Genomic DNA, 23,462 nt, shown 5'->3' with positions numbered 1-23,462 from the left:
CAGCTGCCTTAGTTTAGACATTTTTATAGGCTTAGAACTGTAAACTTGTAACTTATTAAATTCCCTTTTTAAAAGCCATTCCATTTCTTGTATATTGCATTCCAGTAGTTTATAAACTAACACAGTTCCTATGCCAGATAAGCCCTGAAACCCAGAGCACCTGTCTCTCCAAGAACGATTGCATCCCCGACCCCATAATGTCGATACCCCTTCTCAACACAAAGAAGTTAGAACAGTGTTTGTCCAAATATCCCTGAAAGTTTGGAGAAGGATCAAATGAGAGGGAGGAGGTATACCAGAGAAGGTAGGATTTAACAAATGATTGTAACTACTGAGCTATTATACTGATATTTCTAGTTAGTCTCTAGTGTATTAGAACAGCTAGAAGGAAATAGTTGTAATTGTGGAACTGTAATCCATATCCTACACCTACTTGTTAAACTGTACTAAGAAATGAATCACTTTTCTGTGTGTATTATATTTCACAATAAAAGTGTTTTAAAATATATACTGTTATAGGGTGGGCAATGGCGGCTCAGTGGAAGAGTTCTTGCCTGCCATGCTGGAAACCCAGGTTCGTTTTCCAGAGCTTGCCCATGCCAAAAACAAACAAATAACAAAAAAAGTATATGTATATACTATTATAAATATTATAGTATATATTATATCATTATATGCATATTATATAATCTATCCTATACTGTTATTACATTGTTATATTATAATACTATATTATATAATACTAATAAAGTATTATTGCTATTGAGAAGGCCCCAATAAATATCATTTCTAGGGGCTTAGCCTCTATAAATATACAGTTTATTAGCAGAGGATCTAATAAATGTTATTGGCAACCACCTTGCCAGATAGTCTTATTTTATGATAGACGTCAGTTAATCTCACATTGAATGAACGAATGAATGGGAGAATGAAGAGAGGGTGGTGGTGGCGAATGGCAGGTGAAGAACACGGGGCAGGAGGGAGAGGCCCAGGGTCCTGGAACAGGAGAAGGAGTTGGGAGGCCAGACTGGAGATAGGTTTGGAGGGCAGGGAGATTGCTTTTGCTCAGAACTTTTGATTTATCCCGTCATGGACACATCCATTCTGCAGAGGTTTGGTGGCCAGCAGCTTCCCCTCCCCCCACCCCAAGCCCTCAGGGACTCACACTTCTGTGGTCTCGCATCACTTTTATTATACTCCCCCCCATTCTCCCCAACAGATATACCATTTCTCTAACAGCCCCAGCAGGTGGGGGCTTTGGGTCTTCTCAACACCCTCCTAGCAGACCCCATTGTTTCCCCGCCCCCCCCCCCCCGAGGATGCAGGAGCCAGGGTCCCCCACTCAGGGGCCAGGACTGAGCCTCCCTCCCCGCCACCAGGGGAACCAGTCCAGGCCCCGAGACACCCCTCCTCTTCAGTGACCTCACTTTCACTGCCAGACGAAACTGGGCAATAAATCTGGGCTCAGCGGGAAGTGGACAGGCGCCGGCATTCGTGCATCCGGTAGGCACACATGTAGAAAATCCCTGTGTGAAAAGAGACCCCAGTTGGCTCCCCAACCCCGTCCCCCCCCAGCCTCTGGTCCCTCCCCAAGAGACCCTGACCCTGATGCCCTGCCTCTGTGTTGTCCCAAGTCCTCACAGACACCTCTGCCCTGTCACCTGTTGCCTGCCCAAAGCTTGTCACCTGCCCAGAACCTGTTACCTGTCACCTGCCCAGAACCTGTTACCCATGCAGAGTCTGTCACCTGCCCAGGACTTGTCACCTGCTCAGAGCCTGTCACCTGTCACCTGCCCAGAGCCTGTCACCTGTCACCCGCCCAGAGCCACCCTCCCTCCCCAGCCCCAGTACCTGCGAAGAAGGTCATGAGCAGGGCCACCCAGCCCAGGATGTAAGACCAGGAAAAACGCCAGTCCCCAAAGCGGCGGCCGAGGAAGCTGACAGTCACTCCAGTGTAGATGACCAGGGCCAAGAGGACAAAAAGGGCTGGGGGGAGGCATCAGGGGGAGGACGAGCATGGGGGGAGGGGCAGGGAGGTGAAGACGGGGGGGGGGGGGGGCACGAGGGAAAAGGGGTGGGTCCAAGTTGAAGTTAGAAATAAGCACAGAAGACAAACATTGTAGGATCGTGCTAATATGAAATCATTCAAATGTGCAAATTCATAAAGTTAGAAATTAGAATACAGGTTCCCAGGAGCCGGGGCTGGGAATGGAGTTAAGGCTTAGTTGGCAGAGTTTCCGTTTGGGGTGATAGCAAGCTTTTGGCAATGGATGGTGGTGATGTTGACACATTTGTGAATATAATAAGTATCAGTATACTTGAAAATGATTAAAGGGGACATTTTAAGTTGCATATAGGCTGCCAGAATAAAACTTTAGGAAAAAAAATATATAGCTCCAGGTGTGAACCTTAAGGTCAACTATGGACCTATAATTAAGGATACACTCATAATAATATTGTTTCCTCAATTGTGACAAAAGTCCCACACTCACGCAAACTGTTACTATGAAGTTGTGTACGTGGAGGAGATTCTACTTTCCACGGGATTATTGTAAACCTACAACTGCTCTAATAAAATAAAAATTGTCTTTCAAAGGAACACGCAGAGTTGGGGTGGGCATTAGGATAGGGACAAAGTTGGGAGTGAGGAGTAAGAGTGAGGGCGGGGGTGGGGACAGTTTGGGGCTGGAGATGGGCAGGGAGTTGGGGGTGAGGAGGAGGGACCACTCACTGGAGGTGAAAAACAGGATGCCAGCAGAGAAGGGCTGCGAGAAGCGGGAGGAGGTAGACTGCCGAGCAAAGGACAGGATGCCCAAGACGACGCCGGTGGTAGCACTCAGGGAGGACAAGATCATGAAGGCACGGGTGGCATTCCAGTACGCTGTGGGAGCATCCCAGGGTCACGCCCACGTCTCCCCTACTCCCAGGGGTGAGCACTGCCACCTCCTGGGAAAGAAGGTCTTGCCTCCCTCCACACCCCTGACCCAGCTTCTTCTTCATTTCTCTGCTAAGTCCCTCCCCTTCACCTGGTGAACTCCTAGTCATCCCTCAAAGCCCCAAATTCCCAAGTCCCCTCCTCTGGGAAGTATTCCTTCATGCCCACAGGCATCATCCCCACCCTATCCTCCAGGTGGCGACTCTTTGTCTGTCTCTGCTTCGGCAAATGGGATGATTCTGTCACTCATGCTCCCAGGACAGCTTCGGTCTGTACACAGGCCTCAGAAAGTGTTTGGTTTTGAATAAAGGAATGTGTGAATGAATGACAGAGATTCCCAGTATCTTCCCACCAATCACTCTCCAACCTTTCTCACTTTGTTCTCGTTCATTTCCTACAGACCACTTACCCACATCTGAAGATGTCCTATTTGCCCATTTTTAGCTTGTTATGATGTCTCTGCCCCGCTAGACCTCCAGCTCTGAGGGGAGCAGGGCACATAAAAGGTGCTGCATAGACACGTGGAATGAATGGAGGTTGAGCCCAGGGGTCCATTCTTTTGGGAACATAACTATACTCCATTTTCCATCTAGGAGCTGCCAGCCCTGTGCCAGGGCCGCTTCCCATGGGTGATCTTGTCTCTTCCTTCCAAGATCCCTAAAGGATGCAATTGCTATCTCTCTCTCTATTTTTCAGGTGAGGAAACTGAGGCTCAGAAAGGGGAAGCAACTTGCTTGAGATCCCATAACAAGCGGCAGGGCTGGGGGGGGTGGGGGCGGGGTTGCAACCCAAGCTCCAAAGCTCACTTGGCTGTGCTGCCTCTCCAAGCACCCAGGAACAATTTACCCCTCGGACAGTCTTCCGGCCCTACCACTGCAAAGCAGAAAGCCTGGGAGCTTTGCAGAATGTGGTCTTTTGCCTCGTGTGAGCATGAGAAAAACGTCGTGGCTGCTTCTCCAAGATGTCCCTGGGTGTCCAAAATCTGGAGGCCTTAGGGGAGCGGGGGCGTGTGGGGGGCATTGCTTATTTCTTTCCCAAGAGGCCTGGCTACAGCTGCAAATAAGGGCAGGAGGCATACTGGGAGCTGAGAGGCCGAACTGGGGGCTGCGGTGAGCTGCACGCATGTACCCTTCGCTACTGGAATTATTGCGAGGTTCCCAAATCCCGAATGGGGAAATCATTGTAGTGATTCAGTCTCCGGGATGAAATGATTAGAATCGGTGAACTCTTTGAGTTGGAAACTAGAATTCAGGTTACCAGGACCCAGGGTGTGTGTGGGTGGGGGGAGGGGGAGAGAGGGAATGGGGTGTTAGGGCTTGAATTGTACAGAAATTCTGTTTGAGCAAAACAAGTTTTTGTCATGGGGACGGTGGTGACGGCAGCACAACTTGAGAACATAACTAGCAGCACGGAATTATATATTTGAATGTGGCCAGGAGGGGAAATTTCAGGTTGTATATATGTTCCTAGAATAAAAATAATTTAAAAGACCCGTAGGCCTGTAGAACACAGCAGTGGAGCCTCATGCGAACTGTGGGCTGTATTAATAGCACACGTTCACCCTTGGGGGCCAGAGCAGGACTTGTGCTCTGATTTGGGGGGGGTGTGCAAATTAGGCAGGGCTGTTTGGACAAATACTCGAGAATCAACCAGGGTGAGGTATGGCCTTGGGGTTTTCGGTTCTGCGGTCCTGAAGATGTCGCTTGAACTCGGAGATGCTCAGGCATCCGTCCCCCTAACCGCCCGGGGAGATGAGAAGGTACGGAGGTGTCTGAGACCTGTCCCGGGCCCCAAAGGGGAGTGGAGGCTGGCAGATGGGCTGGGAGCTAGAGTCTTCTTCTGCCCCCATCCCCAGCCTCAGCCCACCCCCTGCGGCCAAATGGAGCGATGGAGTGTGGGAATCTCCTGGCACAAGTCGGGCCTCAGGCTTAGGGCCGCTGTGGAGGGCAAGTCTCGGGTCTCGTTCATGAAAACAAGAGAACTGCCTCTGGACCTTGAGGGAGGCGGCAAGGTGCCCACCCACGGAAGGTGCTCGGAGCAGGCCGGGTTGTGGTGAACACGTGTCAGGGCCGGTCGCTGTTTCCATTATTCTTAGTGTGTACTGCATGCCGTGAACCATTGCATGTATGTGTCTGTCCCTCTATCGGGCATCTACCTGCTCTCTCTGCCTCCCCCTCTCTATCACCTATCTCCCCTCTATTTATTTCTATGTATCTATCCATCGATTTATGTATCTATATCATCTATTGATCTAGCTATCCATTTATCTGCCTCCCTATCTATGCATCATCCATTTTACCACCTACCTATGTGCTTGCACCCATCTTTCTTGTGCATGACTTGGCTTCTCCCTGCACTCAGCATATTTCGGGTCCATGGTGCACCTCCCCCCAGCCCCCCAGTGCACAGCGTGCTGTTTGGTGCACGGTAGATATATGGAAAATGCTATTCCTGCAACCCCAGCCCAGTTGCTGTGCCTGACAGCTAGTAGGGGCCCAGGAAATGTCACCTCTCTCCACCAAACCCCCAAACCAGCACATCCTGTGACCACACTAGAAAACACGAAAACTAAACCCCAGGCCTGCCCCTTCTGCACTGAGGGCGCCTGGCTCCTCCCTTGCTGGCTCCAAGCCGCAGGGTCTGCATCTGGAGGACAGAGGCCCCGGGGGCTGTGCGGGGCTGACCTGCAGGGGGCCCGGACCCCGCCCCGGCGTCTCACCGATGCTCTCCGTCTGTAGGTAGCACTTGCTGCCCAGGCAGTACCGCCACAGCCCCTGGTGGGCGAAGGCGCCCGACAGCCGGTACTGCATCCAGTGGTCCGTTGCGGTGGCCACCACCAGGAGGACCGTCCCCACCCAGGCACAGAACAGGCCGCCACCCATGAAGCTGTACATGGCGACCTGTGGGGGAGGGGGACAGGGAGACAAGCCGGGGCCAGCTCCTGGGTTGGAGGGGGAGGAGCTGGGGGCCCGGACCCCTGGGTCTGAGCGGGGCCTGGACCCTGGGGTCTGGGGAGGAAGGGCTGGGGGCCTGGATCCCCAAGTGTGAGGGAGTAGGGGCTGGGGAATCCCTGGGTGTGAAGGAGGAAGGGTTAGGGGCTTGAACCCCGGAGTCCAGGGGAGGAGGGACTGGGGGCCTGGACCCCGGGGCTGAGGGAGGAGGGGCTGGGGTCCCACACCTGGTCCCTACCTGCGTGGCAGAGCCTGCCCTGAGCCCTCCGACTGCCACGGCCCCTCTGTGAAGACTGAGCTGAGCCAGGTCTCTCCTCGCTGACTTCTCTGCCAACCCCCCAGGTCCCCCAAATCCCTTAAGCCTCCCCGGACAAAGGGCCCGTGGCCCAGCAGCTTCCAGTCAGCAGAAGTGCAATGATGGCAGGGGCCCCACTGGAATTCGCTGAAGCAGAACTGAGTGCAGGCCAATCTGGCCTCTGGGCCCGCAGGCCTCCTGGCACCCCCCCCCAGCCGTCCCCCCTTTCCCAGGCCTCACTCCGAGCCCCCACCGTGCTGGGCCGACCGTGCTGGGCCGAGCTGTGCAGGCACACACACACACTCACACACACAAGGCGGGGGAACAGTCACGCATTTATTGTGGGAGCGAGAGGTGGGGTGGAGGGCTGCCTGGGGTCAGGCGACTCCCTGGTGGGATGGGGACCCAGGGCTGTCCACAGGTGGGGCAGGGATAAGAGTGGGGCTGAGGCTGGAGGCCGGGTGTGGGGCAGGGCAGGGTTGAGGCCGGGCAAGAGGTGACCAGAGCTGGGAATGAGGCTGGTTTAGGACTGGGGCGCAGTGGTGGGGCTGGAGAAGGGGAAAAGGACAGGAATAAGAGAGGGACTGGGGATGGTGGCACTGAACTGGGGATGGGACTGACGCAGGAGGGCGGAGCTTTGGGGTGGGGGTGGGGCTGGGGTAGGGTTGGAGTGGGCGGCCTGGGGTTGAAGGCACTGGTCTGGGCCTGGGGAGGGGCTTCGAGGCCATTTCTGGCCTGGGAAGCTCAGTCAGGTTTGGGTCTCAGCAGGTGAAGCCCAGGGCCACTCCTGACCGAGGCCCATGGCTCCTGGGGGTGGGAACAGACCGTTTCTTGGGGTGTGTCTGGCGGGGCTGGGGGTCCAGGGCCTAATACTCTGCCTCCCAGTCCTCAGCTGCAGGCGGCGCGTCCAGGGATGGCTGGGGGCCCCCGGCATCCTTCATCCTAAGATGGGTAGGCGCTGGCGCTGGCGGTGGCGGTGGCGGTGGCGTCACCAGTGGGGTCTTGGGGCCAGCCCCAGGGCCCCCCGCCCAGCTCCGCTCGGGCCGCTCGGCTCTCCCTGGGCCCCATCGCCGCTGGCCCCGGCCTGGCCTGCGCCGGACCTCCCATGTCCCGCGCCCCCAGGACGGCCTCCTGGCCGGGCCCGGTGGAGAGGAGCAGGCTGGGGAGGCACAGGGGCAGGGGGGCAAGGTTTGCTGCAGGGTGCAGGCCCCCAGCAGGGCGCTGTGCAGCAGGTAGGAGAGGGCGTCCAGCCGGATGGGGACGGTGACAGAGGCCAGGCCCTCGGGGAGCCCCAGGTGGGCGGGGTCCGGGGTGCCCAGGAGCGAAGGGGGCAGGGCTGGGAAGGGTGCAGCGGGGCACGTGTCCGGCCCAGGTGTCGGCGGGGACACGGTGTTCCTAAAACGACAAGAGGACAGGTCAGGGAGGTCTCGCCGTCTCCATGTTTCTTTCCTTGCTGCTGCCCCGGAGTCCACCTCTTTCCGCGCCCATCTGCGTGCCCCTGGGACTTCCCACCCGCACCCCCTCTCGGCGCCTCTGTGTGACTGTCCCCCGTCTTTGCAGAGAGGCAGGCAGCCACACTGCAGCTTCAGCATCGGCTCAGAGGCGTCCAGGCTCAGAGCATGTCTGGGGGAATCCTTTTCCCATTCCCAGTTGGAACCTTCCATCTCAAGAAATGGCTTCTGGAAGGTTCGGAGGTGGGTGCGTTCTCTCCATGCGTGCGGGCTGTGAGGGCCACTTCTCCAGCCCGGGGCCATCCCTGCAGCTTCAGCTCTCCAGTTTAGTCTGGAACTTTCTCTCTGTTTCAGGAATATGTTTCTACCTCTAGCTCCCAATTTCTGTGTATCTTGCTCAATTCTCTCTGTCTCCAAGATCCTCTATGATTCTGTTTCTATATGATACCCCAGCAATTATTGTTTTCTATAGCTCTGATTCTTTCTCTAGATTTGCCTAATCCTTTCTATGACTTTGTCACCCCTTTGGGTCTCCGTCCCCTTCTCTCTGGGTCTCTTTCTCCCTCTAGGAAGACCTTCAAGCTCCCTCACCCCTCGGGCCCAGCCCCTTCCTTTGGCTGTTCCATCTTCACAGAAGTTTCTGAAATCTCTTCTAGTCTGTTCTCCGAGGTCCCTCAAGTGCCGAAAACGGCGTGGGAGCAAAGTGGGTGGAGCTTTTGCCAAGTCAGAAACGGGGCGTGGCTTGCGGCGTGCGCCGAGGCTCTGCGAGGTGGAGGGGCCGCTTTCTCGTCTAGGTCCTCTCTCCCCGCTTTCTCAGGACCCGGGCCTCCTCCCGTTGGGGGTCCAGGCCCCTCCCCGCTCAGACCCGCGTCCCAGCCCCTCCCCCTCAGACCCGGGGGCCCGCGCCCCAGCCCCTCCCCCCTCAGACCCGGGGGTCCGCGCCCCCCGCCCCTCCCCCTCAGACCTGCGAGTCCTGGCCCAGTTCCTTCCCCCCTCCTTCTGTATCCCTGCCCTGTCCTCAGGGGTCCTGATGGTGTTCTTTAGAACTAAAGGGGCACCTGGACAGTGACATCTGGACAATTGGCCACTGCCAGGGGCAGAGGGGATGGCGGATGGGCTGGGAGGCTTAGGGGCCGGGGTCCCTTGTAGGCTCTGTCCCTGCCTGCTTAGTGACCTCGGCTCCTTCCAGGCCCCGGCCTCAGTCTCCAGCTTTCTGAGAAGTGGCTACTATGGCTGTTCTTTGGGCTTCTGGCGCGGGTAGAGGACCCCAGCAGGCACAGTGCCAGGCACGGGCCTGGACCACAGTTTGTCTCTGTAAATGAGGGTTTCTCAGTGTCCCCGCTGGTCGTCGTGGCCGTGTTTTCTCGAGAATGAGTGCATAGTTGTTTGCTCATCCGCTCATTCGAGAACCACTCATTTATTCGGTGAGTGCTTTGTGCCAGGCCGCAGGCTGGGCACAGGGATTCCAGCCTTGGGCAAGGGAGGTGCAGCCATTACACTCCAGAGGGAGACAGACAATCCTCAAATTCCTATAAGATGTGAAATCAGGGCAGGGGACACAGAGCTGCTGGGGAGGGCGGTTATTTTAAAGAAGGTGGTTAGGGAAGGCTACTGTGGGAAAATGCTGGCACCCCTGGGACTCGAGTATTCGTGGTGGCTGAACTGTACATCTGTTTTCACTTTGGGATGCTTGATATGTACAGGAAAGATGCAAAAATAAGCCAGAGAGTCCATCTCTCTGCCTCTCACGGAGCTCCCCCTAATGTTGTGGTGCAGTTGATGCAACCAAGAAACCAGTGCTGCTATTAATCAAACTCCAGACTTGATGTGGATTTTATAAAAAAAAAAAAAAAAAAATCCAAAACAAATTCGTGAAATTCAGATCCCACATCTCTCCCGTTCATGTTCCTTGGCTCTTGTTTCATGAAATGAGGGTTGTCAGCAGTATCATTAATTAAAACAGACCCCATTTCCCGAGTCGCTGACCATGGCTCACAATCTTCACGGTCGTGGACAAGCAAGGAAAGGTTGTATAGACTGCCCCAAACCAGGGGAGACTAAGGAGAGGTGATGACACACGCAGTGCGGGACTCCAGGTGGGATCTACCTCTTGGCCCCCTGGAACTTTCTCTGGCTGCCTCGAGTTCCCTTTGCTCATAAGGCCTGGGGTTTGGATGAAGGTCCAGCCCCACTCAGTTTGGCCTCATCTCAGTAGGATCTTACAAGCTCCTGTTCACAGCTGTTGTCTGCACTTGACTAATACTAACATCTGCAGAGGTGGGTGGGTCTTTTCTGGGGGGGCCCCAAGTCAGTCCCCAGCGCCTCACAGACGCCTCCCTCCAGACTTTTGAGCTCAGCCAAGAATCTCCTCTCCTCAACCATCAGGGGCTGGGGTGGCCCCTCACTCACCCGCTTGACCCCAGGCTCCCTGAGGCTCCGCCAACACCCCCGCCCCCCATCCCCCCGCCCCCGCCCCCCCCCACCAGCCAGCTTGCAGTCCTGTTCTGGGCGTCGTCCACCCCCAGGTGGAGGGAGGGGCCTTCCCGCCTGCTCTCATGAGGAAGCCAGACTCCCGATCCAGCGCATTTAGAGTTCAGGCAGGATTTCACTCTCCAGTCCTGATTCCTGATTCCCGGAGAGGGGGGTGGTTTGGCCACCACCCCAAGAAATCATCCTGTTGCTCGGAAAGAGGTGATCAGAGAGGGTAGGTTTAAGGGTTGGACTTGTGGGCCGAGGTCAGTGCTGGAATGAGTCCTCTTGGGTTTATGTGGCCATCACCAGCGGCTTTGGGGAGGCTTGAAAGCCAGGCCTTGCTGGAAGCTTAAGAAGCAGGAGACTTTGAGTCTGGAGATTCAAAGGCCCTGGAAGGGAGGTCACTGGGGCCCTCTTACCGGTGTCCTACCTGCACTATCTCACTTAAATTCTCCTAGGAACAGATGTGGCCTCACTCTCTCTAAGCCCAACTCTGTAAGTGAAATCGTTGCCCTCCCTGCTACGTGGGACATGACACCCAGGGGTGAGAGTCTCCTTGGTGACGTGGGAGAGGACTCCCAGGGATGAGCCTGGCCCTGGCACTGTGGGGTCAACAATTGCAACCTGACCAAAAGGGGAAAAAGAAGCGTAACATAAAGTATCAGTGACTGACAGAGTTCAAATAGAGTCAAGAGGCTACTCTGGAGGTTGCTCTTACAGAAGCTTCAGTTAGACATTGCTACCTGTCATAACTTGCCAAACCCCATCTCAAACCATTCCAGCCAATCCTAAAGAATACCTAGTGTAATAAAAAAGATTCTACAAAGGTTGCATGTCCTGGGATAACTTTCCAGAAACCTACAACCTCCAAGTGGGTCCCTGATCTAGATAAGTCCTGAAACCTAGAGGGCCCAGACTCTCCAGAACATCAGCCCATCTCCCTACCCCATATTAGTGACAGACCCTTCCAACATGAAAAAGAATGGGCATAGCCCAAACACCCCTAAAGAGTGGGATAGAAAGATCAAAGGTGATGGTGGAATATAACAGAGAAGGTAGGACTTAGCAAATGAATATGATTGCTGAATCATTATATTGATATTTCTTTTAGTCTCTAGTGGCCTTGAAGTAAAAATCTAAAATTGTGAGTTGTAACCCATACCAAACTCTGGAATCTGTTCTACAACTAATTGATGCACTGTGCTTTGAAATTTTTTACTGTTTTGTATATATGTGATCTCTCACGCAAAAAAAGAAAAAAAAAGTCAACTGTGATGATAAAAAAATATTTAATCCTTGTAGTCTCCTATATTCTGGAGCAGCTAGAAGGAGAAATCTGAGATGATGGTACAGTAGCCCGTGACAAACTCTGGGATCTGTCCTGTAACTACTTGTTGAAAAGTGCTTTGAAAACTATTACTTTTTTCTTTCTTTGTTTTGTCTACATGTTATATTATATAATAAAAAAAGTTTTAAAAAATCTCCCAGCTTTGTAAAAGCTCTCAGTCTATTTTGTCTGTTTTTTATTTGAATTATTCATCCTTAAATACAGCAAAATTCACTCTTTTTGGTGTGCAAGGTCTGCGCGCTTTGACAAATGTGTAGAGATGTGTAACTGTTGCCACAACCAAGATACATCCTGTTGCCCTCTGAAGTTCTCTTACACTGCCAACATTGTCGTAACAATTTTTTACAAAGGTAGCAGCATTTTTCTGGAGGACAGTTTGACCATTTCTAGCAAAATCACAGAGGCACCGCTGCGGAGGCCTGGGATCCTGCTGCTGGGGGCTGCCTCTGGACGGATAAGTAGAGATATCCCAAGTTATAGGTGTAAAGGGCAGCGCCGTTTGAAATAGCAAACACACAAGTCCTGGGAGCTTCCGACGTGTTGTTCGGTTGTGAACTGCTGAGACAAAGGTGGTGTCTCCATGCTGAGGCTGGTAGGAAAAGGAAGATACTAATGTGCTGGAAGTCTATGGAGTGATTCTGAGTCATAGTGAAATGACAAAGGTGCAGGATGGTTTCTATGTTATTCAGCAATGCCCGCTGTGCACCGGGAGATGAAGCAATGAACAGAACAGATAGGAATTCGAAAGCTTCCATTCTTTGTGGGGAGAGACAGACAATAAACCAGATACGTGAGGTGATAAATGCTAGGAAGACAAGTTAAATTGGAGTGAGGGTGTACAGAGAGCCCATTGCAGGCACTGGGGTTGGCTGGAGAGGTTGTATTTTTAGGGAGTGGAGGCAGGGAGGGGCTGACTTTCTGAGAAAGTGGCCTTCCAATAGGGAACTGATGGAGATGAGAAGCGAGCCGAATGGATATCTGGCACAAGCAGTGCAAAGTCCAGAGGTGGGAAGGAGTGGAGCTTGTAGGGAGGGGGGTGATAGCAGTGGTGGGGAGGGGAGGGGAAACTGTAGTCCATGCTAAAGACGATGGCTTTTACTTTGAGTTGGGAGCCAAGGGCTTTGAGCAGAGTTGGGAGATGATTGGAATTATGTTCTAGCGGAATCACCTTGGTTGCTATGGAGGAGAACAGACTGAGGGGAGCAAGTGGGGGGCCAGGGAGCCCAGGGAGGAAATTACTGCAGTCGTCCAGACAAGAGATAATGGTGGGGCAAATGACCGTGGTGACAGTGCAGGGAGAGGGAAGTGGCCAGATTCTGGGTATGGCCTGAGGTTGGAGATGAAAGGATTTCCAGAGAGACTGGGTGTGGGTTGATCAAAGAAAAGGACAAACTGGAAGAACGAAGCTGCTGCTCTCTGGGTTGGGGAAGACTGAGGGAAGAGCAGATTTTGGGGTGCAGTTTGGGGCATGGCAGTAGAATCTCTTCTGGGTTAAGAAAGACATATGGGGCGGGCCACGGTGGCTCAGCAGGTAAGAGTGCTTGCCTGCCGGCCCAAGGACCCGGGTTCGATTCCCGGTGCCTGCCCATGTAAAAAAAAAAAAAAAAAAGAAAGACATATGTACACGTGAAGTGCACAAATATAATTTAATTTTTAATATAATATAAATATGCACAAATATACATCATGGAACAAAAAGTTTGATAAGGTAAAGGCATGGTGTTGTGCTTGGGTCTCAGGGAAGGGGGAAATGTTAGGAATTTAAAAAATTACTAAGAAGAGAACAAAGGAATAACATTTTTTTTAGTGGTTGGAATTTTTATTTCATGATCATCAACTCAGCTCTACAATGCAGCTAGACTTGGAAGGGGACGGTCACGCAGAGACTTGCAGTGCGAGCCCAAAGATAATGGGGTGCTGCAAGCAGAGCAGGGAGGTGGGGCGCTCTCCTGGGCTCCAGAAGGAAGGGTCTGGCGGCCAAGACAAAACACAAATCGAATTTGGTAGGCGTGTCCGCAGTTGGCGGCAGTGAGCTTCTCACCGTCTCGCCACGCCCGGACCCAAAGCCCTCCGTGGCCCCCGCGATGTCCACGGACCCTCTCCCCCTGCCAGAGGCCACGTGTTTCCACGCGGCCGCCCCGTCTGCGCGGTGCCGACGAAAGCCTGGCACCGTTCGTGCTGGGTCCAGCCCTGGCCGCGGACTAGACGCCAGGCCCCGGGGGCTCCAGGAGGACCGTCTCGTCGTCACGGGCTCCCTGTGGGTGGATCTGCAGCAGCGCCATTACGGCGTGTGAGGCCACCGCCCCGCGCACCATCCAGGGGGCGTCTGAGAAGGCAGGAGCCCCGATGACCACGTCCTTTCTCCCCAGTGCCCGGAGCACGAGCGTTTTCTGCTGCCTTTGGAATTTGGTCTGCAAGTAGCTGGCCATCGTTGAGGGTGATGGAAGAATTCGGTGGGGTGGCCCATGCTGCCGGCGGCCACCGATGCGTGCAGAGACAGCTTTTTTTATTTTTTCAAGAACCCGCAAATTGGTTTATTACCCTTTAATGGACTGTCTTTCTCATGCAGTTCAATACAAAATATATTTAACACTTTAAAATTATAAAAAACATTAGCTATATATTTTCATTTGAAAGAACTGTATTTGGACAGAAAATGAAGAATGCTAGGAAGCATTAAGATCTGTTCTTGTTCCCCCAATTTTCTGAACGAATTTATATTCAAATTCTGGCTCCTCCAAACTCATAGAAACAACTTTTTAACCAATGAGCATTAAAACCACGCACTGAATTTTACTTCAGACTCTGTGGATGCAAAATGCCCTTAAGAAGAGCTGGTGAACCCTCCCCTGTCTACGTGGGACATGACTCCCAGGGGTGTGGACCTTCCTGGCAACGTGGGACAGAAATCCTAGAATGAGCTGAGACTCAGCATCAAGGGATTGAGAAAACCTTCTCGACCAAAAGGGGGAAGAGTGAAATGAGAGTGAAATGAGGCAAAGTGTCAATGGCTGAGAGATTCCAAACAGAGTGGAGAGGTTATCCTGGAGGTTACTCTTACGCATTAAGTAGAATTTTTTACCTTGTTATTCAAGATGTTATGCAGAGGCTGGAGGGAACTGCCTGAAAATGTAGAGCTGTGTTCCAGTAGCCATGTTTCTTGATGACTGTATAATGATATAGCTTTCACAATGTGACTGTGTGGTTGCGAAAACCTTGTGTCTGATGCTCCTTTTAGCTACCTTGTCAACAGATGAGTAGAACATATGGAATAGAAATAAATAATAGGGAGAACAAATGTTAAAATAAATTTAATTTGAAATGCTAGTGATCAATGAAAGTGAGGGGTGAGGGGTAAGGGGTATGGTATGTATAATCTTTTTTTTCTGTTATCATTTTATTTCTTTTTCTGTTGTCTTTTTATTTCTTTTTCTGAATTGATGCATATGTTCTTAGAAATGATGAATATGCAACTATGTGATGACATTGAGAATTACTGATTATATATGTAGAATGGAATGATATGCTAATGTTTTTGTTTGTTTTTATTTTTTATTTATTAATTTTGAAAATTAACAACAAACAAAAACATTAACATATTCCATTCTACATATATAATCAGTAAGTTCTTATTTTTTTAATTAATAAATAAATAAATTTTAAAAAAAAGAAGAAGAGCTGGTGAGCCTCCTGTTGTATCATTTACATCAGATGACACCATTTTGAAGCATCATTAATTTTCACAACTATCGGCTCATGGAATTTGTCCAAACAATTTGACACAAGCACGTCAAAGAGTGAAGATAAATCAACAGTCTTAATAAATGTATTGTAAATAAAACATTCAAATATTGGCAATGTCTTATCAAGGAAAAAGATGTCTTTGCTTTGCGCTTATTTACAGTTTCACACGTGGCTGGCAAACTGTTTAAACTGATTAAAACTAACTTCCAGTTTTAAAAGGATGTCATATTTTATTTTTTTCATTTCAAAAGAGGGGATTTTCACCCACCTTTACATATTAACTTTCCCCCTCCAAGTATTTAGAAGAAACTAAAGAGGGTCTCTTCTTTGGTTGGGTGAGGGGCTGAGGGGGGCGGTGGCAGAGCAAGATTGTTGTTACTCGTTTTGCACTTTCATGTACCATTGGATTATTTTTCTATTTGCTAACTTTTAATAAGTGTTGTTTTTTTTTAATGTACAAACATTCACCTGAAAAAAAGAACAACTCACATGTTGAATGGCAAGTTTTCAAAGTTTGATGATCCCTTTTAAATGTCATTCCAGCCCTGTGAGGTGGGACTGTCTTTATTTCCACTTCGCAGAGGCTGTGAGGGATTGAATCGTGTCCCCCATAAAAAGCATGATCAGGTCCCACCCCTGGGCCTGTGGGTGTGAGCACATTCGTTAACAGGACCTTTGAAGACTGTGGTAGTTTGAAACTGTTATGTATCCCAGAAAAGGCCATGCTCTTTTTCTTCTTCTCCCTCTCCCTCCCCCTCCCCTTCCCCTCCCCTTTCCTCCTCCCCCTCCCCCTCCATTTCCCCTCCCCTTCCCCTCCCCTTCTCCTCCTCCCCCTCCCCCTCCATTTCCCCTCCCCCTCCCCTCCCCTTCTCCCCCTCCCCTCCCCCTCCATTTCCCCTCCCCCCCTCCCCTCCCCTTCTCCTCCTCTTTCTTCTTGTTAAATACAGTTTTATTGAGATACACTTGCACCTCATGCAAACCATCTGAAGTATACAATCACTGGCTCACAGTATCATCATGTAGTTGTGCATATATCCCCATGATCAATTTTGGAACATTTTCTTTACTCCAGAAAGGAACTGAAAATAAAAAATAAAACTCCAAATCCTCCCATAGCCCTTATCCTCTCCCCCCTCCCCCACCTATTGCCCATAGTATTGGTGTGGTACATCTGTTAACTGTTAATGAAAGAATATTAAAATATTACTGTTAACCATAGCCCATAGTTTGCAATAGGTACTGTTCTAGTTTGCTAGCTCCTGGAATGCAATATACCAGAAACTCAATGGCTTTTAAAAGCGGAAGTTGAATATGTTGTAAGTTAACAGTTTTTAGACCGTGGAAATGTCCCAATTAAAGCAAGTCTATAGAATTGTCCAATCTAAGGCATCTAGAGAAAGATATCTTGATTCAAGAAGGCCGATGAAGTTCAGAGTTTCTCTCTCAAGTGGAAAGGCATATGGTGAACATGGTCAGGGTTTCTCTCGGCTGGAAGGGCACATGGTGAACACGGCATCATCTGCTAGCTTCCTCTCTAGCTCCCTGGGAGGCGTTTTCCTTCTTCATCTCCGAAAGTTGCTGGCCAGTGGACTCGCTGTTTTGTGATTCCGTGGCATTCTGTCATCTTTCTCTGCTCTCTCTGAATCTCCTGCTTTCTCCAAAATGTTTCCTCTTTTATAGAATTCTAGTAAAGTAATCAAGACCCACCTAGAATGGTGGAGACACGTCTCCACTTAATTCAACTTAACAACCACTCTTGATTGAGTCACATCTACAGGGAGATGATCTAATTAAAGTTTCAGGCATACAGTGCTGAATAGGGATTAAGAGAAACAGTTGCTCCCACAAGATTGTTTAAGATTAAAATGTGGTTTTTCTATGGTATATAAATCCTTTCAAACCAGCACAGGTACATTTCTTCCCATGTATCCATTTACTTTTTTTTAACATTTGTTCCCTTTATTATTTATTTATTTTTAATCCATGTGTTTTACTCATCTATCCATACCGTAGATAAAAGGAGCATCACGCAAAAGGTTTTCACAATCACACAGTCACATTGCAAAAACTATATCATTATACAATCATCTTCAAGAAACATGGCTACTGGAACACAGCTCTACAGTTTCAGGTACTTCCCTCTAGTCTCTCTAATACACCTTAGACTAAAAAGGGGGTATCCATATAATGCGTAAGAATAACCTCCAGGATAACCTCTTGACTGTTTGAAATCTCTCAGCTATTGACACTTTATTTTGTCTCATTTCTCTCTTTCCCCTTTTAGTCAAGAAGATTTTCTCAATCCCTTAATGCTGAGTTCTAACTCATTCTAAAATTTCTGTCCCACGTTGCCAGGGAGGTTTACACTCCTGGGAGTCATGTCCCCTGTAGATAGGGGGAGGGCAGTGAGTTTTTTTGTTGTGTTAGCTTAGAGAGAGAGAGAGGCCACATCTGAGCAACAAAAGAGATTCTCTGGTGGTGACTCTAAGGCTAATTTTCAATAGGCTTAGCCTATCCTTTGCAGGGATAAGTTTCACAGAAACAAACCCCAGAATTGAGGGCCTGGCCTATTGATTTGGTTGTTCCCACTGCTTGTGAGAATATAAGGTTTTCCCCAAATGGGAAAGTTGAATTTTCCCCCTTTCTCACCATCCCCCCAAAGGGACTTTGCAAATACTTTTTAATTTACTGTTCAAATCACTCTGGGATTTATCTGGGCATCACTCTGGACAAACCTACAAAATCTCATGCCCTATTCAAGGTTCCATGTACTTATGGTGTTCAATTAAACTGTCCATATAAGTTATGTTAGGAAATGCACTAGTCAAAAAATAAATTTTGTGCCAAATAAACATTTTTTGCTTTAGTCTCAGCCATAAGTTAAAGTTTTAAAATATGAATGACCATCTATTTTTAACACCTTGCAATACTGACATTCCTTTGTTCTTTCTTATGCAAAAACATTTTTAAATTTGTAAGTCCATGTTCTTTTAATCCATTCCTGTGGGTACAGACCTATTGTGGGTAGGACCTTTTGATTAGGTTATTTCAATTGATATGTGACCCACCCAATTCAAGGTAGGTTTTCACCTGTTTACCAGAGTTCTTTATAAGAGGACAAAACACATATACAGGCTAGGAGATGGAATTAAGAGACACTCATAGAGAAAAGCACTTAAGAAGCTGAGAGAGGACCCATAGAAGCTCAGAGAGAAAGCTTCTCAAACCAGGAGTTGAAAGCAATGAATCCCAGGAGCAAAGGACCGGCAGATGCCAGCCGTGTGCCTTCTCATGTGACAGAGATGTCCCAGATGCCAGCAGCCTGTCTTCAGACTCCAGGTACTGTTCTGTTGATGCCTAGAGTTGGACATTTTCATAGCCTTAGAACTGTATATTTGTAAGCTAATAAATCTCCATTGTTAAAAGCCCAGTCCATTTCTGGCTATATTGCATTTAGTCAGCTTTAGCAAATCAAAACAAAGATATCATTAGCTAAGATGTGCCCAAGCTGAATTAGGATGGACTTTAAGCCAATATGGCTAAAGTCCTTATGAGCAAAGGAAACTGGATATAGACAGAGAAGTCACCGGGAGAAGCCAAAAGCTGGAAGTCAATGGAAGCAAGGAGATACCGCCGCCATGTGCATTGCCAGGTGATGGAAAAGCCAAGGAACCCCAAAGGTTGCCAGCTAGCAAGAAGATACAGACCCCACGTGGAAGCAAGCCATCTAACCTCTGAAGCTGTGTGCCGATAACTTCCTGTTGTTAAGCCACCCCATTTTAAGGTATTTCTTTTAGCAGCTCAGAAACGAAGACAGAGGCTCTCTTTGCAGAGAGGTGCTAGAATTTTGTTGCTAGATTTTGGGGGCAGGGTGTGACAATAATTTTAAATAGAGATTGCCCTTTCTTTGTAGGCTGAGTAAGCCCTCCTCCTTTTTAGTACATAGCAAAGAGGATGTTCTAGTTTGCCAGCTGCTGGAATGCAACACACCAGAGACAGATTGGCTTTTAATAAAAGGAGATTTATTTTGTTAGTTCTTCAGAGGAAAGGCAACTTTCCACTGAGGTTTTTTCTTACGTGGGAAGGCACAGGGTGATCTCTGCTGGCCTTCTCTCCAGGCCTCTGGGTTCCAACAACTTTCCCCGGGGTGATTTCTTTCTGCATCTCCAAACATCTGGGCTGAGCTGCGAGTGCTGAGATGAGGTATACTGAGCTGCTAGGGCTGTGCTATGTTGTGCTCTCTCATTTAAGCACCAGTCAATTAAGTCAAACATCATTGCAGCAGGCACGCCTCCTAGCCGACTGCAGATGTAATGAGCAACAGATGAGGTTCATGTACCATTGGCTCATGTCCACAGCAACAGAACTAGGCACGTTCACCTGACCAAGGTGACGACTGAACCTAACTACCACAGAGGACTTTTCCTGTTGCCTCTGAAATGGTCAAAAGAGAGTAGCCATTTCTGGGGTCAGAAAGCCTTCCCTCCTTCCAGCTTCCCAGGAGAGGAGAATGTTCTCAGATGGCTCATCCTGCTTGTACTTTTCACGTTTCCCAAAGTTGCATGTGTGTGTGGGGGGGTGCCCTCCAAGAAAATTTATAGTAAAGACTGGGGGTTCTGAGGGAAGGGGAAACTAGCATTTCCTCTTCTCATTGCATGTACTTCTTTGGGCAGTAGACATGTGCTGTGCTGCATCTGCTTGTGCAGGGAAGGGAGAGCGCATTAGGGAGCATTAAGGGGGCAAGCGGGCGTGGGGGTATTGCAGTCTGCACATCACAGGTTGCTTAGGATGCGTGTGGAGGGTAGCTGGCATTCAGCTATCTAGAGGACTCTCACCCAACAGGGCAGCGAGAGGCCGTGGGGTGTCTACCACTGACAGAATCAGAAAATGGAGTTCTGATAGCTGGAGAGTATGCTTGTGTAGCTTAGCAATCTACTCTTTGCACCTAGTTCCCAGGACATTAACCAGAAATTCTCAGTTCTGCTTTCCAGAGTAAGTGAACAGAATAGCAAGCACCAAGAACACCCTGTGGGCCAGTGAGTCAGTGACTTCCTCTTCAAAAGATAAAATTTGAAAAGGTCATGAAGACCCTGCACATAAGAGCTTGCACATCAGTATCTAAAGCTCACTGCTGAAGCTGGAACAAGACATGCTTGAGACAACACAGGATGAGACATTTGCCCGTGTCCTCCTCCCAGAGAATGAATCATGTGGACATTGCTTAGTTTTTGACCTCTAACCCACATCCCCACTTTAAACTGATTTGGGGGTGATTCCTCCAATTCCTTGTGAAGTGCACTTGCAACAATAAATCACACACTGAGAGATGTGTCTCTCCTTTGTAGTAGGAGGTCAGGTGGGCCCTACTAAGGAAAGAGCTGTGGGTGCTGTAACAATTTCCGTGGAAAGAGCTTTGCATGCCTTAACAGTTTCTGTCCGTGGGAGCTCCCCAGATCCCTCGCTCCTGCCTAGTAGCCGCCTTGGGGTTTCCCCTGGAGGCCAGAAGTTCTGGGGAGCCTTCTGCATGAGCACACATGAGGTGCATTTGTGTGATGGTGATTTTTTTTTTTGCATGGGCAGGCACCGGGAATCGAACCCGGGTCTCTGGCATCACAGGCGAGAACTCTGCCACTGAGCCACCATTGTACCACCCTGTGTGATGGCAATTTTTAAGTTGACTTTCCCGGTGCTGGGTAAGTATAGGATGTTGTCTCTTGTGATCGGTGTTGATGTTTCCTTGGCCTGTCTGCTTTTGCTGAGGGCACTGTGGAATCGGGTTGGGCTCATTAATGCAGACTCTGTGGGTTTGACCCCAATTTTGTAGCTCCCTGTTGGTTTCGCCTTTTTTAGTTTTTTAATCAGGGAAGTCATTTAGTATTGAGGGGCTCCTTGTTTGCATGCCTTATCTTTGTGGTTTTTCTTTGCTTTTGCATCTGAAAATCTGTTGACCTTGAACAACTCCCATCTTGATGTTTTGCCTTCGGGATCTTTGTTAGTGCTGCCTAAACCCTGGGGAACTCAGGATGTGCCCGCTGGGTCTCCTGTGGGTTGTATTTTAAATATTTGGTCTAGATTTGGAGGGCACCCCCTTTAAAAATTAAATTTCTCGTGTAATGCTGCCTGTTCATGGTATAAATTGAACAAAGGTGAAAAGCAGTCTAAGAATGGAACTTTAAACTTCAATATCATCTTGCAATTAGGCTTGTTTTTGTAAAAGAAATCACAAATGAGATGAGATGCCTTATAATCAAGCTTTTAAAAATTATATAATGATCATGAAACTTTTGAAAAGTGCAAATTCTTGTTAAAAATTGTAAATTACTGTTTCAAAAATGCATTAAAGTGTTTTAAGCATTTGTCATTATTCTGACAAGTTTGACTTTGATGGTCATTGTATGTCATAAGACGTTTGCTTAAAAACAGTTTCCAAAATCATTTTGGTAACTTAAGTACACAGAATAAAGAAAAAGTAGAACAAAACTTGAATAGATATAGTACGTTGCAGATGATTTGCAGAAAAGGAAATTATGGTCAAAGTTAGGAGACATTTCATGGATCTATCTATAAAATTTTTAAAAAGCTTTAGTATCAAATAATACACTGGAGCAAAACTAAAATTTGGTTTTCTCTCTGCTAAAGTGACTACTTTTCTGGGATTATCAGTCTGTTTTTACTAAGAAGTTTTGGAAGTTTTTTTATTTTAAGCAATCAGTGCAAAAAACAAAATCATCTGTGTTTTATCAAAATAGCTTCTTGTACTTTATGTTGACATCATCGTATCTTTGGTGAAGAGAAACAAATCATCTCACTTTTGAAAAAGCTAAGTCTTTTGCTCAGTTTCAATTAAATAAGGAACCAAATACTGTTTCCAACCTGAAGACTTTTAATATTTTCTTTCTCAGGATCAAACTCTAAAGGATATCTTTTTTATTCCAAACAGTTGCAAAAAATTTTGTTCTTTCACTTTATAAAAATGAAGTGCTAAAAATGGTTAAGTTCATTTGATATAAGTTGCATAAGAAATATATGATAAAAAAAATTTTTAAACTTTTCTAACCGTCCATTAGTAACTGGCCTGCATAATATTAGACTACAGTGTAATTCTGCTAGTCACAGTTTTCTGTTGCCTAGTAAAAGTGTGAGAAAAAAAAATTGAACATCTGTTTGACTGAGGAACTTGCAGTTTAAGCCAGTTTCCTAGAACTATGCTGACTCCCCATCTGAGTTATTGACTAGACCCATTTCTGCAGTCCCTAAAACTATATAACTATCAGACACATCACCTTGACATGCTCCGGAAGCAGATGAGAACCTACTGTTATGGAAAACTCCTTGCTACCACTAACACCTGTAGCTCTGCCCGCTGGAAAGGGCTCAGTCGTTTTAGTTCTTCAGTAGACATGGCCTCCAGACTGGCTCTGTGGCCTGGTGCCCGAGGGTGCTATGAGACAGGCTCATAAAACCTGGAACCACTGTCCTGTTTTCCAGGGGCGCAATGATGTTTTGCTACAGCTGTACAAAGAACATACGTCTCGGAGCTTTGATTGCCAGAGTGATGTAGTTAAAACCAAAAACAGATCAATTGGCACTAAGGCCTGCTCTTATAGCCCAGGACACTGTGTGTTGTATAATAAACCTAATAACCCGGCAGCTCAAAAGGAAACTTGTTGGGATGGAAAGATCAAAGGTGATGGTGGAGTCATACAGAGAAGGTAGGGTTTAACCAACAGGCATGAGTGCTGTATCTTAGAGCAGCTAGAAATAAAAATTTTAAATTGTGGAATTGTAACCCATAGCAAACTCTGAAATCTGTTCTCACAACTAATTGTTGTGCTGTGCTTTGAAATTTATTGCTTTTCTGTATATATGCTACTTTTCACTCAAAAATGTCAACTGTGATGATAAAAAAATTTCAATCCTTCTAGCATCCTATGTTCTGGAGTAGCTAGAAGGAAAAATCTGAGAGGGTTGTAGGGTAGCCCATGACAAACTCTGGGACCTGTCCTGTAGCTACTTGTGAAAAGTGCTTTGAAAACTATTGCTTTTTTTCTTTCTTTGCTTTGTATATATGTTATATTATACAATAAAAAAGAAACTTGTGCATTGATTAATGTTAAGTACTCTACCTACATACCCAACAAATGTGATAGCTCTTCCAAACTAAAACGTATGCAAAGTAATATCGAACATGTTAAAAAATCTCAGCAGACAACTCATTTTCTAAATAGTTAATAAACTTGCCTATGAGATGAAAAGTAGTTCTCTT

At 48.3% G+C, this 23,462-nt stretch overlaps 2 protein-coding genes across 2 annotated transcripts; both read right to left on the bottom strand.

Moving 5' to 3' along the window:
* Positions 1-1,464: 1,464 nt before the first annotated feature.
* LIM2 (lens intrinsic membrane protein 2) lies at positions 1,465-5,829 on the bottom strand. The gene is made up of 4 exons (XM_077133566.1): positions 5,655-5,829; positions 2,732-2,881; positions 1,852-1,986; positions 1,465-1,526 (listed from the first exon to the last, which is right to left on the bottom strand). The coding sequence occupies exons 1-4, from the start codon at positions 5,827-5,829 to the stop codon at positions 1,465-1,467; spliced, it is 522 nt and encodes a 173-aa protein (XP_076989681.1).
* A 1,218-nt stretch (positions 5,830-7,047) lies between these two features.
* C16H19orf84 (chromosome 16 C19orf84 homolog) lies at positions 7,048-8,406 on the bottom strand. The gene is made up of 2 exons (XM_077133565.1): positions 8,224-8,406; positions 7,048-7,576 (listed from the first exon to the last, which is right to left on the bottom strand). Exons 1-2 carry the CDS (start codon positions 8,256-8,258, stop codon positions 7,048-7,050), a joined length of 564 nt encoding a protein of 187 aa, XP_076989680.1. The 5' UTR covers positions 8,259-8,406.
* Positions 8,407-23,462: the final 15,056 nt, after the last annotated feature.

Source organism: Tamandua tetradactyla, chromosome 16, assembly GCF_023851605.1.
Source record: "Tamandua tetradactyla isolate mTamTet1 chromosome 16, mTamTet1.pri, whole genome shotgun sequence".
Classification (NCBI taxonomy): domain Eukaryota; kingdom Metazoa; phylum Chordata; class Mammalia; order Pilosa; family Myrmecophagidae; genus Tamandua; species Tamandua tetradactyla.
This window is presented reverse-complemented; position numbering and strand designations above follow the sequence as displayed.